Raw genomic sequence first — 17129 nt, 5'->3', positions numbered from 1 at the left:
AAAGTAATTTTCATATAGAATCTCGTAACAATTTACATATCTTTATGCAATTAAAAATTGAAGTCTTCCTAATATGTAAATGCAAATTCAAATGCATTTTATTTAATTTAAAATAGGTTTAGAAAACATGGAAATATTATAAAGTTTTCAAATTTTTTCCCTGTCAAAAAACCTGGTGCAAACTAAAGTCCTAACAAGTAACTTGATAATATAGCAATTACTTTTGAAAAAAAATTAATTTTTTAAATCTTATCAGATCAGGATATTGACATAACCTCAAAAACCCAATATGGCGGACTCATTTTTGATAAGTTCATTGGATTCGCTTGAAATTCGTTACTCGGGGGTTTTTGGGGTCGCTGATTACGAATTTGAAGTCTGATTTCAAAAATTCAAAATGGCGGATCCACTATGGCGGACACGTTTTTGAAAAATTCATCGGATTCGCTTGAAATTCGTTACTTTGGAGTTTTTGGGGTCGCTGATTACGAATCTGATGTCGGTTTTTCAAAATTCGAAATGGCGGATCCAATATGGCTGACACAGAGATATTGGATCCGCCATTTTGAATTTTTGAAATCTGACTTCAAATTCATAAGCAGCGACCACAAAAACCCCAGAGTAACGAATTTCAAGCGAATCCGATGAATTTTTCAAAAACGTGTCCGCCATAGTGGATCCGCCATTTTGAATTTTTGAAATCAGACTTCAAATTCGTAATCAGCGACCCCAAAAACCCCCGAGTAACGAATTTCATGCGAATCCAATGAAATTTTCAAAAATGTGTCCGCCATATTGGGTTTTTGAGGTTATGTCAAAATCCTGATCTGATGGGGTTAAATGGACCTCAGATTCGGATTCAGCGACCCAAAAAACATAAAGTCTACATAGTGAGACCCCCAGATCAGAACTTTTTTTTTTGTGTGACTGTGTAATTACTTATTTATAAAGTCGCTACTTTCGAATCTAAGATTATGTTTGAGTAAACAAAGTTTTAAAATTTATGGGACCATAGATCATTTTTGTACTTGGAATGAACAATCAAACATATATCTACTAATTATAATTTAATTTTAATCAATTGTTTCTATTACAGAGATATTTATGTCGTTCTAAAATGAGATGCTACACTCTTTTTGTGTTCCGTTTCCAAACCCGCACTTCTATGTTAGTTACGGATGACAACTGTTCTTTTGATTGACTTCAAGCTTCTTCGCTAGTGAAGGATCCTTAAATAGAAATTTCCTTAGCTTCCTTCAAGTCTGAGGAGATGTCTCCTTATACTTCACTACTTTTAGCAGTCTGTGAACTTGTTATCAGCTTTACCGCACCTCTAAACTGATCTGCTTTGCACCTTACAAACTCTTCCTATGTGATAATCATTTAGGTATCTATGGCACCTAGCATTTATGACATCTTGATGGTACCCCTTCCTATTTGAGTAAGACGTGTGGTTTATTTTTACCCAAGCTGATTTCTCCAGCTTTCTTGTTTCCTTGAAATTGATTAGTATTATAACTGCGATTTATATTCCCTGCTTAATAAGTCCTAGGATCAGTATCACCCTATTTTAGTACCTGAATAAACCAATTGTTGTCTCAATTCACCAAAGTTCCCTTCCAATATACTAATTTGCATTTTATGCATGTTTCCTACAGCTTCAGTAACTTCCATCTTAAAACAAATAAATTAAATTTTGGAAGGTCCAGGTAATACCGCTTAGTGTAGCTAACATTTTATTGCGAATTGACTGCTTCAATTGAATATTCCGCTATTTCCATCTCTTTTCTTGTATATGATGGCTTCACTGTATATACTTTTTATAGGAGATTTATCATTTACTTAGTAGATATACCAATAATTTATTAGTTTTTACATAATAAATATTTCCTTTTGGATTCGCTATTCGGTATTAAAAAAACTGATAAACAAATGTAGTAAAGAATAGGGGAGAGGGCCCCAAGGTGGTCACCCTAAAAAAATTTTTGTATATTAGTATCTTCAAACGTTTTTTGTTATTGTTATTATTTGAGAAGACAAAGATTTTAGTAAAGTTTTGAGGTAAATAGTCGTATGAGTCTCTTTGTAACGTGAACGTTGTAAAATTTCTGTTTTTAAATGATCGAGAAATTTTTTTCTCAGGGTGTTAAAATCATCGAAATTAACCATTTTAAATTAGTAAAAAATTTTTTCATTAACGTTTAAAAAATTGTGTCTTGGCCCTAAGGTGGACACTTTTTTGGACCCAAGGTCACTTTTGATTTTTTATGAAAATGTGTTTATACGCTATATTTATCAACATTTATCACTGTGAATGTGAATTTTACCAATTTTTAAGTTTTATGATGAATAATAATGAAATAGTATCATTTTTGACGAAAGGACAAAGTGCAAAAAAAATTTGTAATATGTTTCTGTGATCCTGAAAAACAATTAATATTAAATAAACAACTTGATAATACGTTTTTTTACATTTTTTAAAGACTTTTTTAGTGAATTTTTGTATGGTGACCACCTTGGGGCCACTTTTTTAATAGTCGAATTTTCAACTTTTTTTAAAAAGTGCCATAACTTTTTTTTTATCAATGAAATGAAAAAACTTTATCATAGGAAGTTAGGTAATAAGATAAAGTTTCAAACGCCGTATTATTGACCTTTATATATAATTCCATTTGAAATCTACAGTCGTTCAAAAGATGGGTGACCACCTTAGAGCCCTCTTCCCTATAAAAATTATCACGTACATGGGCGATTCTTTAAGATTTGGTTATTTTTGACAAAAGTACTTAAAAAAAATTTTTAATAAAATTACCTGTATAAATCTCATCAACACGACGATAAGATCTTGAAGGAATCACATAAAAAACCTCTTATTTAGTATTCACTTTATTTGAGTAATTTTTCTCACAATGCTACACTACCGGCTGTAATTGTGCGAACCCTACTTTTTTTATGATTATTCAATATCTTTTAACATGGAAAATAAAAAAACTAAAATATTGTCCTTTCTTTTTTCAGTAAACGTATAAAATTCTGCAAAATATGACTTCTGAATAAAAAGAAATATTAATTTTTCAATAAGATATTTAAGAAAAACCCCATTTTCTGTGATTTGACTAATTTTTTTTATATGTTGCGAAGAAGTTAACTTTTTTGTACGTTTATAGTCATTTTAATCGTATTTTATTGTAGAATTGATATATCTTACAAGATTTTAACTACATACATTTCTTTAGAATATGCAAGTGATTAAAGCGTAAAAAAAATTGGAAAAATTATAATTACTATTAAGATGCCAAGAAGGAATTAGTAAAATCCATTATTTAAAAAAAATGTTTAAACTTCAAATAAATTTGTGGATTAAGTATATATTTGATTTTTAAAAATTATTTTTCAGTTATACAAGTACCTTTAAAATTTTTATAATTTTTTCTTTTAACTTTAATTACTTGCATACTATACAGAAATGTGTGTAGATAAATTCTTGTAAGAAACCACCCGTCACATGGTGAGAACTTTGAAAAATTGGCTTTTTGAAAAGTAGACATTTTTTTAATGGCCTACAACTTGAAAATTATGGGATTTACAAAAATTTCGTTAAAACAAAAAGATTTCAGTTTTTGTTCAACTTTTAAATGCTGTTGAAGAATTTTTTTTAAAAATTTTTATAAACAAATTAATTTTTTTTTAATTTAGACGTTTCAAAAAAAATTTTTTTTTAAAAGAAAAACATAGCTGGCAATGATAAGAATAGTTTTCAAAATGTTTCAGAGTGGTCTTCTTGAATTTAATAGTTAAAATAAATTTTTAATTTTGGCGTGCAAGTTTTATGCGCGCTGCACGTGCACGTTTTTTGAAATTTTTTGAAAAAAATTAAAATTTTTTAAAATCTATACGATTGTGTATTTACTATCGTAGGAAAAGCATACAAAAAATTTGGCAACGATAAATTATAAAAAATGTGGAAATAGTTGAATTTTTTAAAAACTATTAGTAAAATTTGAACCACTTAAAAATGACCATTTTTAGGGGTATCAAATTTTTTTTACATTTTTTCAGTTATCTAAAATCATATTACACTATTGAAAATTAATAAAAGTAATTTTTAACTGATTTACAATTTTTATTTATTTTTTAAAAAATTTGACAATTAATAAAATTAACGAAATTTTTGTAAATCCAATAATTTTCAAGTTGTAGGCCATTTAAAAAATGTCTACTTTTCAAAAGGCAAATTTTTAAAAATTCATGACTTGGAAATTAGGCCACCAAAAAAAAAAAAAAAAATACGTATCCATTTTTTTCACTAAAGAATGAAAAAAAATTGTTTTGGCCAAATTTAACATGTGAACTGAAATCTGATGTGTAATTGCTCATATTTTCAATTGTAATTTGTGGCAGCTAGAGTGTCCACCGATTTTTAAAATACAGTTTTGATAAAAACGCTTTTTAAAGTTTTCATTACAACGTAAACGTTGTATTAGTTGAATGGAATAAAATGTCCCTTTAACGCTAAACATTTATTGAAGTTGGATATTATTTTAAATCTTTATACAATTTTCACTTAACTTTGCATATACATCAAAGTTTACACGTAAATCTTTAATAAATTTTTTAGAAAGTTTCGGTACTGTGTGGTTTTAAGGGGGGTACACCAGTTGTAACTTTTGAAAAATCTATATTTTATTTTTTGCGTTTTCTTAAGGGGGAGCCTACTTTAGAACGCCTAAAAATAGCGCTTTTTTAAACATTTTTTTAGGAAGAAGAAAAATAAGTTAGACCTCCGGGTTTTTTGAGATGTTTCTGTACATATTTAAAGCTTTTGTGAAATAATTTTTGACATGAAATATTAAAAAATAGATAAGTTAAAATTAATTGTTGATAGCGGTGCACATCTGGACTTAGAAAACGGTGGGCACGATAGAGACCGCAATTCTTGTCTGAAACATAAAAATAAAGAAAAATTTTTAAGTTTACATATGTAGTTTCTATTTGAACTAAAAAAAATTTGAAAATTTTTTTTTATAGTTTTGAGAACCAGTTAAAGTCATTATTTTTTTTATTTTTATCACTCAAAATTATCAAATTTTACTATTTCTTTGGAATTTTTTTAGTTCAAATAGAAACTACATATGTAAACTTTAAAATTTTTTTTTATTTTTATGTTTCAGACAAGAATTGCGGTCTCTATCGTGCCCACCGTTTTTTAAGTCCACATGTGCACCGCCATCAACAATTAATTTTAACTTATTTATTTTCTAATATTTCATGTTAAAAATTTTTTCACAAAAGCTTTAAATATGTACAAAAACATCTCAAAAAGCCCGGAGGTCTAAGTTATATTTTTTCCTTCCTAAAAAAATTCTTAAAAAGCGCTATTTTTAGGCCTTCTAAAGTAGGCTCCCCCCTTAAAGTATACATATTTAGAAATGTATTACTATTTTTTCTATTATTTTGCGACTTTGAAAAAAATTTGTTCTGAACAAAAAAAAGTAAATTAAAACTTTAAATGCGTTTTTCTTAAAATGACATTTTCAAAGTCGGTGACAGTGATTACTCGAAAACAATTGAACCGATTTACTTCAAATTTGACATGCTTTATTTACAAATATAAATCCAGTTCCCGATAGAAGGATTTTTTTTCATGCAAAACTTTTTTTTATGTAGCTGAAAATCTACAAAATTTTTTTGACGAAAATCATACTTTTGACTTTGACAGGCCGCCATTTTGTCAAATATATTTTTTTTAATCCTTCGATCGGGAACTAGTTTTTCCGAAGGCGTAACTTCAACAGCTCATATCATCGAAAGTTTCTAACAAAAACCATATATTTTTTTTAATTTTAGTTTTATACATGTACTTTTAGGTAATAAATAGTATTTTTTAAAAATTTTCATGGTTTACTAGAAAAAAATTCTTCAAAAAGGCTCTTTTTTGGCCTTACAACTGGCGCGTGATATCCTAAAAGTTGTTCAGCTGCAAACCAAAGGCGGCATCCCCACTACTGCGGTGCACTCCTCACCATCATTTTGAACTGTCACGCGCCCAAACTTGAACCGCAGCAACCTAAAAGTATAGCCCTGTAGCGTACATACAGAATGGTCAGCAGCAGCCTATCGAAAGTCTGCTAAACTCCCAAAGGTCTCTCAGTGTAGTTCAAACTAAAAAATAGGGTAAAATTGTCAGGTCCGTGACATGCTATTTTTTAAAAAAAAATTTTCAGAAATTGTTATGTGATCAAATATTGAGAATATCATTTAAGTAGTTTGAAGGCCTAGTCTAACTAGATTTTTTATATATAAAAGTATTTTCATTATAATGGTATTCTACGTATGTGAACAATTTTTTCATGTTTCCAATTGTTAACTACTTTGTAGCTACACATGTTAAAGAAATCTTGATTTTATTACTCAAGTTTATTTTTAATTGACTTCTATTGGCATTACTTTGAAGTGCGAATATTGAAAAGAAAATATTTATTTGATTATTTATTTATTTACGTGTTCTAACTGTGACACACATGTCAGGTCTGTGGCATGTCACTTTTGCGTTTTTTATCGTAACTTAAAAAATATTCAAGATCTTGTAGTTTTCTTTTTAACATAATATACTTCAATAACAAAAATGTACTAAAATACGTAATGAATGTCAAATTTGGTTCACTATTTTAACGGAAAAAGGCCTTATTAAAAAAATCACAGTTATTTGAAAATCACCCATATAAAATTTTATTTTTCCCTACTTAAACCGAAAAAATACTGTATTTTTAGTAATTAATCTACTAATACGTCCAGCATTTGTTGCATTAAAAATTTAGAATGAAGTTAGAATAAATATTTAATTAATTTAATATATTATCTACCAAAAAAGTAACTAAAAAATCGTACACTTTAAGCTAAACTTATAAATATGTAATTATTTTCCACTTTCTTTATTTTAAAGCAACAAAGATCCAAACAAACTTTTTCTATTTTAAATGCGTTTAATACACTGAGAAAACAAATTATTTGATTTAAATAAATTTTGTTTAAATCAAACTTAAAATATCTTTGCTATACAGTCAAACATATTTGAGTTTAATTCAAACATATTTTCTGGTTCATTTTAAGAAATTATATATTTAAATTAAGCATAAATTGTGTTTGTTTTTAAATTATATGTAATTAACTTTTAAGTTTGATTCCAAACATAAAAACTTAAACATAATTTTTGTTTAAACCGAAACAGGAAATATGTTTGAATTACATATATAAATATTCAAACAAATAATACTTTTGAATTAACGCTGTAGATATTTAAGGATAATGTTTTCTCAGTGCATAATTTCACAGCTGTTTGACACACACTCTTTGACACTTAGGATACTCCACGAAATAAAAATTTGCATATTCCTGCATATCCCTGCGATATCGCGGGATGGAAATAGGACATCCCACGCTGTGAAGGTAAGATTTAAAATTCTCGAGAATTAATACTCGGAGCGAAGGAAAAGTATTAATTCTCTAGAATTTTAAATCTCGGCACCAGAAATGAAAAGAACTTAAACAAATTTTTTCCATTAATTTTGAAGTCGAATTTAGAAAAATCATGACATTTTTCATAAAAATAAGTGTAATTACATTTTCTACAAATATTTTACATTTCAAATGAATCTGATGAATTTTGGAAAAAATATACGTTCTTATTGCAACTTTTATAACAACTGTACAATAGGTACATTTTTTAACAATAAATCAATTTATTAAAAATGTATACACTATATGTGGACAACCAAGACAGTTTTTTGAAGCTTAATCCTCATATAATTGATACTAAGAAATGTACTTTGTTAAGTATAAAGATCTATTAATTATTTAAAAACCATCAAGCAGAGAAATATTTACTTTTGGTCTCTAAAAACCAATGTACACACTAGGGTGTCCGTAAGATACATGGAAAATTTTTTTTTCGAATTTTGTTCACGCCACCGCCCAGTTTGGTTACAATAACATAAAAAAAAATCTGTCCGCGCAAGCGCGGACACATTCTCATCCGCGCTTCGCGCGGGGGCTCGCTTCGCTCGCAAGTTTCAGCGCGCCTCGGGGCGCGCGATTATTGATCGTCGCGCTTCGCGCTCCGTGTGTTGTTGCGCGCTTCGCGCGCAAATGGCTCGCTTCGCTCGCCGGGGTCAACAATTGTTGTGCATTATTTATGTTCTTGTTTCCTATTATATGTTTCATAAAACAGTTTTTTTTTCTTAAAGTTACTACGACTTTAAGGATTACATTCTCATCACATGTTTTAGTTTGCTGATGATTGCGATATTAAGTGAATTTAAATGTATATTTTTGGTCTTGATGATTAAAATTGTAAAGTTATTTTTAATTATACTAACTCTCTTAGTAAAAACATGATTTGCAGAAGCAGCTAAAATATTTTTAAAGAATTAGTATCAAATTTTTTGTGTAGTGTAGACCGGAACGTAATGACTAACTTTTCACTCTTTGTTTATTTACTCAGACATTTTTGTTTTAATTAAGTGTTTATCTCCTAGAAAAGTTACTCTGGTATATTACTTTCTCATATGTGATGAGAATGTAAAAAACCATTTCCAACAAGATAGGACCAAAAATTGAAATGTAAAAAGGGGTCACACCAGCGCAACTGTATTAAAAAAATTTCATTGATTTTCTAAAATGTTATATCTTTTATGAATATATTTTAGTTATAACATTTTAGAAAACCAATAAAATTTTTTTAACCCAGTTGACCTCGCCTGACCCAAAAACTTAAAAAAAAATTAAGTTTCTATGAAAAAATGTTGTAGAGAAAAGTTGTTTGTATTTTTCTAATCGAAAGTAATATAAAATTAAAAATATTGAAATTTAAAAAAATTGAATTTTCAAAATTTTGAAACTACTGTAGTTTGTGTAGTTTTCGACGAAAATGGCTGGCTAACGAACTCGATCTGTATTTTAACAGTAACTTTGTGCATGCAAAGTTGCAAGTTGATGCAATAAGTTTTTCAAGAGTTATCGTAGGGACACCATTGTGTCTACAGACAGACACGAAGACAGACATACAGACAGACACTTTTTCTAGACCATGTTTAACAGACTCAGGGGACCCCAAAACGTCGAGATTTCAAGAAATTAGCGAAAGTCAATTTTCGACCAAAACTAATACTTTCTCATGTGATAATAATGTAAAAATGATTAAAAACAAAAAATATATTCAAATAGTGCAATTGAAAATGAAAAAATCATATTTCGAATTTTATATCGGTTAACCAGAACTCAAAAAAAATTTGTTTAATTTAGAAATACTAAAAAATTAAATTTTTAATAACTTTAAAAAAAAAAATTTCTGAGTAATATGTAAAGCAATATTTCTAAACAATGTTGAGAGACAAAAAAAAATATTTTAATATGAAAATAAAATTTTTTAATTCATAAATATTTTTTTGAAAATTGTAAAAAATACAAAATTTTGAAAATTTCAAAATTTTGTATTTTTGTTGTTTTTTGACGAAATGGGCTGCCCAACGAACTCAGGCTTCATTTTTATGGACTAAAAAAGTGTGCCAAATTGCAAGACGATTCATAAAAATTTATTCGAGTTATCGTGGCGACAAATTTTTCTACAGACAGACGACAGACAGACAGACGGACAGACACTTTTCTAAAAACCATTTTTTTGGAATCAGGGGGTCATGAAACGTAAAGATTTAGCAAAATTAGACATTGCTCAAAATCGCACAAATCCAAGACTTTCTCATTTTTGATGAGAATGTAAAAATTTCCCAAAACTTGAAGCCCATTAATTAATATTAACACGTGCCAGTGATCGATCAAAATTTCCCATTGAAAATACATGGAAAAATGCACTTTTTAAAAAAATCATATTTTTTTTTAATTTTCATGCAAAAAATTCTCCAGGTCATATTTGTATTCATTTTTAGCTGCACTATAAGATAGCACATTGACAAAAATTCAATTTAAAAAATTTTTCAAAATGGCGGATGTTTAAAGTGGGTCATAAAAATGCACCACAATGTATCCAAGGTTTTATAACATAAATGTTGTCGGAAATTTAAAAAATTTTCTTACTCGGGGGTATTTTCGATCCTTTATCATGAATCTGATATCAGAACTTAAATTTCTTAAAATTTTTGATCCAATATGGCGGGTTCAGAATTTTGATTTTCCACATTTTTGAAGTAAATATTCTAGACCACCGTCAGGGGCGATTTTTGAAAGCGCTATTTACGAATCTAATGTTACAAATTTATTTTTCAAATTACCCGTTACAAAAACTATTATCGGGATGTTTTGGAAACTCTTTTTTAGAAATTTAACTTTTTATACCTCTGCTCTTAAAATCGATTATTTAAAGAATACATACAAAAAATTTTGAATCCGTCATATTGGATTGGGTAATTTGAAAAATAAATTTTTAACATTAGATTCTTAAAAAGCGCTTCCAAAAATGGCCCTTGACGTTGTTTTAGAATATTTACTTTAAAAATGTAGAAAATCAAAATTTTGAAACCGCCATGTTGGATCAAAAGTTTAAAAAAATTAATTGCTGATATCAGATCCATGATAAACGATCGAAAATTTTGGAAAATTAAATTTTTGTCAAAGTGCTCTCTAAGTGCAGCTAAAAATGAAGACAAATGTGACCTGGAGAATTTTTTGCATAAAAATTAAAAAAGTTATGAATTTTTTTTTAAAAGTGCATTTTTTCTATGTATTTTCAATGGGAAATTTCGATCGATTACTGGCACGTGTTAATATTAATCAATCGGCTTCAAATTTTGGGAAAATTTTTTTTTATTTTATTGGAACCAAACTGGAGGGTGGCGTAAACAAAATTGGTTTTTAGAGACCAAAAGTAAATATTTCTCTGCTTGAGTAGTAGTGGTACGGATTACATTTATTGGAACAAAAATTTTTTTTTCGCAGAAGCAAACTCTATGTTCTGCAGTATTATTTATTAAAATTTGTACTAGTGAATTTTACTACTATGATATTAAAAAACTTTCGAAAGTAAAAATTAATTTAGAATTCACTAAACTTCAGAAATGATCATATAATAAAATTGAAAATCATAAATTAATTTCTATTGTAACTGTAACAATTTTTAATAGTTGATATACTGTAATAATTACTATTAGTAATTTTTATAATAGAAATTGCAATATTTACTTCCTGAAAAGTACTTTTTCCACAGAAAAGTAAATTTAATAGAAAAATATAATTATTACTATTTCATAGGAACTTTTACTATAAACTCAGCTCCACTTTTCTACGTGTATTCATGTCATGCTGCAAGGTTACGCGATGTTTGAAATTTAATAAATTCACTGTTTTTAAAGACTTCTGTATCTTGCTAGCTTAAGTAATTATTTTAATTACCTTTCTTTACATCTGTCTAAGTTAAAGTAACAATTTTTACAGATAATGTACTCTCTATCAGAAAACAGTACTAGAAATTAAATCTTACTGACACTACTAATATTCCTTGCTTCTATACTCTAATTCGAAATAACTATAAAATGATCTCTATTACAAATGGAAGGGATTAGAAAAAGATATAAATTATGGCTTGATAATGATGAGCAAGACGTACCTCGTTCAACTTTACAAGATCATAGAAAAAGAAATCTAGAAACAGTAAGTACTTTAAAAAATTATAAGTTCTAAATGAGATATTAGAATCGGTGTGCCAGTTTCCAAAAAATTACCAAAAGTATCTTAAAATACATTGGTTTCTGAAATAAAAGATGCTTGTTTTTGCTGCGTAGGAGAATAAAAATTAATAATTATAGGGGAAAGGCTTGCAGGTTGTCATACCTAAGCTTTTTTTCTCATAACTCATTAAAAAAAAGAAAACTAATTTATATGAAGATACCATCTGAAAGAGGAACTAAAAACTACAAATTTTATTCATAGAGAATTAGTAGTAGAGCTAGGCGGGTTCTGGCCCAGTTACCGACCGTCGGCAAGGTAGATTTCCTAATAGCTCACTTTCAGATGGGTTAGAAGGGATGTTCTGTTTTACCGACCGAGTTTTTAGTACCGGCTGCCACCGCTAGATGGCGCCACTTTATTTTTTGTTCAATTTAAACCCCCTTAGAGGGGTATTAAAATTTTTATTTTTGAATTTTCAAGTGGGTTAGAAGGGATGTTCTGTTTTACCGACATCTATGTTCAGGCTGCCACCAAGAGATGGCGCCACATGTGAATTCTGACCCCCTTGGCAGGAAATTTAAATTTTTTATTTTTATACTTTCAAGAGGGTTAGAAGGGGTAATTTTAAATTTCGCGCCACTAAGTGAAAGTTGGTTGGTGTTCTACTTTACCGACCTTGATGATAATGCCACTATAAAAATGCCGGTAAATTACCGACTGATGGTAAGTTACCGACCGATGGTAAGTGTTACCATCAGTCGGTAATGCAGATTTCTTCCACAATTTTTGGTCGGGTCGGTATGTCAGGGTTCTGCATTACCGACCGATGACCCACTTGGGTTATGTTAACTTCAAGTTATCCCGGTAGTCGGCGTTTACTACATTGTGGTAGGAGAGTTGCGCGCGCCTGTGGAGTAGTGGGGAGTTGCGCAGTGGGGAGGTGAGTATAGTGGGGAATGGGGTATAAGTTACGGAGCGCGGGCCACAAACATCAGTTGCATCTTGAATGGTGCAGCAGTCTACTTCCAGGTTTTCAGGGTTCCAGAGTTTTCAGAGTTTCTTTCCAGAGTTAATTTTCAGAGTTTTTTTTTGTTTTGAATTTAGGAGTTATTGATTTTTTATTATAGGTTTTTTTTTTAATTTTTGTGTTCTAGTTTGCATTAGTTTTAAGTTGGTGGTGGTTTTTTTTCTATTTTAGGGTTTTTTTTGTTCTATTTTGTATTAGTTTTTAAGGTGGTGGTAGTGGTGGTTTTTTTTCTATTTCAGGATTTTTTTTAGTGGTTTATTTTCAGGATTTTTTTTTAGTTTGAGTTTTTCAGGATTTTTTTTAGTTTGAGTTTTTTCAGGTTTTTCTTAGTTTTAGACGTATTTTTTAAAGTTTCTTTCAGATTTAGCTATCAAGATGCCAAAGTGCAAATCGCGAAAGAAGTCTCGTCAACGTATTGACATGGAAGAGTACAATGAAATGTGTCAAGAATCTGACAAATTCATTACAACAGCGGAACGTCAGCTCATTTCAACGATGGCTATGACTGCTGAGGATAAAATGGTTACAGCATTCCAATGGCAGAACAAGTGTCAACGGTATATAAACATTTTCCGAAACTTTTTACGTGAGTCTGATTTTTCTTCATCTCAAAGATCTAGGTGTTTAAATTAAGGACAAAAAATGGAATACTTGCTCTACCATTTTGATACTCTAACGAAACGTGGTGCGGGTGTTGAAGTAGTGAATGAAGGAATTAAATGGGTGGATTTTGAAGAAGCGTTTGAGGGTCGTTTACAAAATAGTGCTGTAATGAATTTAGATTACAAGGATATTAATGAATTCCTTGATGATGCCTTTAGTTTATTTAAAGTTAACATTGAAAAAGCTTTAAACAAGTTTGGTCCGCTAAAAGTTTACACCGTATTGTTCACGAAATTTGTTAAAGATTCCATTGATGGTAAAACCCAAGAAATATCAGATTTAAAGACATTCATCGCGAAAACCGGTGACATTTTAGTTACAACCCCATTAGATGACTGGTACAATGTTTATGTTAAACAAGTAACCTTAAAAAGAATGGAGGAATTCCAAGAGAAAGATTCTAATTGGAGACTTCATTCTATTGAAAGGTTGGAGGTTAACATTAACAAGTACAATCCTATGCGCGCAAGTTCTTATATCAATTTGCCAACTTCTATCAATCGAAAGCATGCCTGCATTAATGTCCAAAATGCTGATAATCAGTGTTTTAAATGGGCAATATTGTCAGCACTGTACCCAACAGACAAACACGCAGATCGAGTTTCAAAATATAGACCCTATGAAAATACACTCAATTTTAGTGGTATCGAATTTCCTGTTTCTCTCAAAGACATTTCTAAATTTGAAACCCTAAACAACATTTCTGTCAACTTGTATGGTCTTGTTAAAAGAGATGAGAAGTTTACAGTTTCACCTCTTCATCTTTCATCTCAAAAGAAGATGAATCACGTCAATCTTCTTCGAATTGAAGATCACTATATAGATGAAAATCTAAGTGAAGACGATGATGATGAAACTGATATACCTCTCATATCGTTTAACTACCATTATGTCTGGATAAAGGACTTGTCAAGACTTGTCAGTTCAGACTTATCAAAGAAGAAGAACAAAAAATTCATTTGCGATCGTTGCCTGCATTACTTTGCAGATGAATGTAAGCTTACCGAACATGAAGAGCATTGTCGAAAAATGAATGACACAAAGATTAAATTACCCCAAAAAGGTCAAAATACAGTCGAGTTTAAAAATTTTCAAAATAAGGAACGTGTTCCCTTTATCATTAATGCCGATTGTGAAAGTCTGTTAATTCCCTCGGCAGCACCCCAAGAACCAAAAAATACTGAGGTGTTTCAAAACCATAAAACTCTCAGTATTGGTTATTACTTAAAGTGTAGTTTCGATGACTCTTTGTCTGTGTACAAAGCATCACCTAGAGAAGGAGAATCCAGCTAAATGGTTTTCTTTAGAATTAAAGAACTTGGCTGATAATCTAGATTCCATATTCAAGAACCCAGTTCCCATGGAAACATTAAGTCCACAGCAGTTGGTAGCTTTTCGAAATGATATGACTTGTCATATTTGTAAAAAGAAAATTGCGTATGGGGATGTGAAAGTACGAGATCATTGCCATCTAACAGGGAAGTACCGCGGACCCGCTCATCAAGATTGTAATATTAATTACCATGAATCGCAGATCATACCTGTTGTCTTTCATAACCTAAGTGGCTATGATGCACATTTCATTATTGAAGCTATTGGTACAGAATTTGATGGTACTGTTAATCTACTTCCTATTAACAAAGAAAAGTACATTAGTTTTACTAAAAATGTAAAAGGTGGTTTTCTAAAATTTCGTTTTATTGATTTTTTCAAGTTTATGGCATCATCTCTAGATAAGTTAGCATCCTATCTCGATGAATACAAAATCGTAAATTCCGTTTTTTCAAATTACAGCGACGATAAAATCCAATTGTTGACGCGAAAAGGAGTTTTTCCTTATGAATACATTGATTCAAGGGAAAAACTCGACGAAACAGAGTTACCGCCAAAAGATAAATTCTACAGCACATTAAACGATTCAAATGTTTCCGATGAAGACTATGCACATGCGCAGAAAGTGTGGAGTGAATTTAATTGTCAAAATCTTGGTGATTATGTATACTTGTACATGCAAACCGACATATTGTTACTCGCGGACATTTTCGAAAATTTCAGAAACCAGTGTTTAATCTCGTACGGTCTAGATCCAGCACACTATTATACTACACCGGGTTTGACTTGGGATGCAATGTTAAAGTATACGGAAGTAAGACTTGAACTCTTGACAGACATTGACATGGTAATGTTTATTGAACGAGGAATAAGAGGTGGTGTAAGTCAATGTACAAATCGATATGCAAAAGCTAACAATCATTACATGGAACAATTTGATAAAAATGAGGACACGTCTTACATCGTATACTTTGACGCAAATAATCTATACGGTTGGGCAATGGTTCAACCGCTTCCCTATGGTGGCTTCAAGTGGGTAGAGAATGTTGATAATAGTTTTGATTTCAATGTTGCAGACGATGCGCCTACAGATTACATTTTGGAAGTTGATTTGGATTATCCAGATCACCTTCACGATAAACACAGCGATTTTCCATTTTGTCCGGAACGCTCGAAGCCACCAGGGTCAAAAGAGGAGAAGCTCCTAACTACCCTCCTACCGAAACGAAAGCACGTTCTCCATTATCGTGCCTTAAAACAAGCTATTGCCAACGGTCTCGTGTTAGTTAAAATTCATCGCGTCATAAAATTCGAACAATCCACATGGTTGAAAAGTTACATAGACTTTAATACCACGCGAAGAACAAACGCTAGTAATGAATTTGAAAAAAACTTGTTTAAATTGATGAACAACGCGGTATTTGGCAAAACAATGGAGAACGTGCGAAAACATGTAGACATTAAACTTGTGACAAAGTGGGAGGGTAGATACGGAGCTGAAGCCCTAATAGCAAAGCCTAACTTCCACAGCAGAGCCATCTTTAATGAGAATTTGGTTGCTGTGGAACTTAGGAAAATGGAGGTACTAATGAACAAGCCGGTGTATGTTGGCTTGACTGTTTTGGATGTGTCAAAAACGCTTATTTATGATTTTCATTACGATTACATGTTAAACAAGTATGATGAAAATAAATTGAAATTATTGTACACCGACACCGATAGCCTGATTTATGAAATCAAGTGCTCAGACATTTACGCTGATATGAAGCAAGACATTATGAAATTCGACACTTCTGATTATCCGGTTAATAACGTGTACAATATTCCGCAAGCCAACAAAAAGATATTAGGTCTCATGAAGGATGAATGCAATGGAAAAATTGTAACAGAATTTGTTGGCTTGCGGAGCAAAATGTACAGCGTCCGTGTAGAAGGGAAAGATTTAATAAAAAAGGCTAAAGGTGTCAAAGCAGGAGTTGTTAAGAAAAATATCGACTTTGATGATTATGTTTATTGTCTTCGAAATATTAAAATGCAATCTAGAACGCAATATTCAATTAGGTCGAATCTTCACAAAGTACAAACTTTGAAACAAACGAAAATTGCACTAAGTCCTTATGACGACAAGAGATACTTGATAGAAAAAAGCACCGACACCCTCGCATGGGGTCATTGTAAAATTATTGAAATTGACGACGATGAAAATAAACTTATGTAAAAAGATTTGTTACAGAAAGGAGAAAGAAATGGTTGTTTGAATAAAAAGATGTTCAATTTATTTTATGTCTACTTTATTAGAAAAAACGTTAACCTATTTACATTAACTTATTTTAACTATATTTTAACTTATTTTAACTTATTTTAACTTTACTTTAACTTATTTTAACTTATTTTAACTAAATTTTAACTTATTTTTACTTATTTTAACTAA

At 30.4% G+C, this 17129-nt stretch overlaps 1 protein-coding gene across 1 annotated transcript; it reads left to right on the top strand.

Moving 5' to 3' along the window:
- Window positions 1-13345: 13345 nt before the first annotated feature.
- LOC122511404 lies at window positions 13346-16916 on the top strand. The gene is made up of 3 exons (XM_043626605.1): window positions 13346-14551; window positions 14631-15013; window positions 15161-16916. Exons 1-3 carry the CDS (start codon window positions 13346-13348, stop codon window positions 16914-16916), a joined length of 3345 nt encoding a protein of 1114 aa, XP_043482540.1.
- Window positions 16917-17129: the final 213 nt, after the last annotated feature.

Source organism: Leptopilina heterotoma, unplaced genomic scaffold (assembly GCF_015476425.1).
Source record: "Leptopilina heterotoma isolate Lh14 unplaced genomic scaffold, ASM1547642v1 Lhet_816, whole genome shotgun sequence".
In the NCBI taxonomy this organism is placed as follows: Eukaryota; Metazoa; Arthropoda; class Insecta; order Hymenoptera; family Figitidae; genus Leptopilina; species Leptopilina heterotoma.
The sequence above is the reverse complement of the archived record's forward strand: the minus strand, read 5'-3'. Positions and strand labels throughout refer to the sequence as shown.

Excerpts from the sequence above, each read along its gene's own strand:
- LOC122511404 (XM_043626605.1), top strand. The coding sequence starts at position 13,346 with ATGGAATACTTGCTCTACCATTTTGATACTCTAACGAAACGTGGTGCG. Across the intron at positions 14,552-14,630 it reads AAGAACCAAAAAATACTGAG|CATCACCTAGAGAAGGAGAA; the intron begins GTGTTTCAAAAC and ends CTGTGTACAAAG. Across the intron at positions 15,014-15,160 it reads CTTCCTATTAACAAAGAAAA|CGACGATAAAATCCAATTGT; the intron begins GTACATTAGTTT and ends TTCAAATTACAG.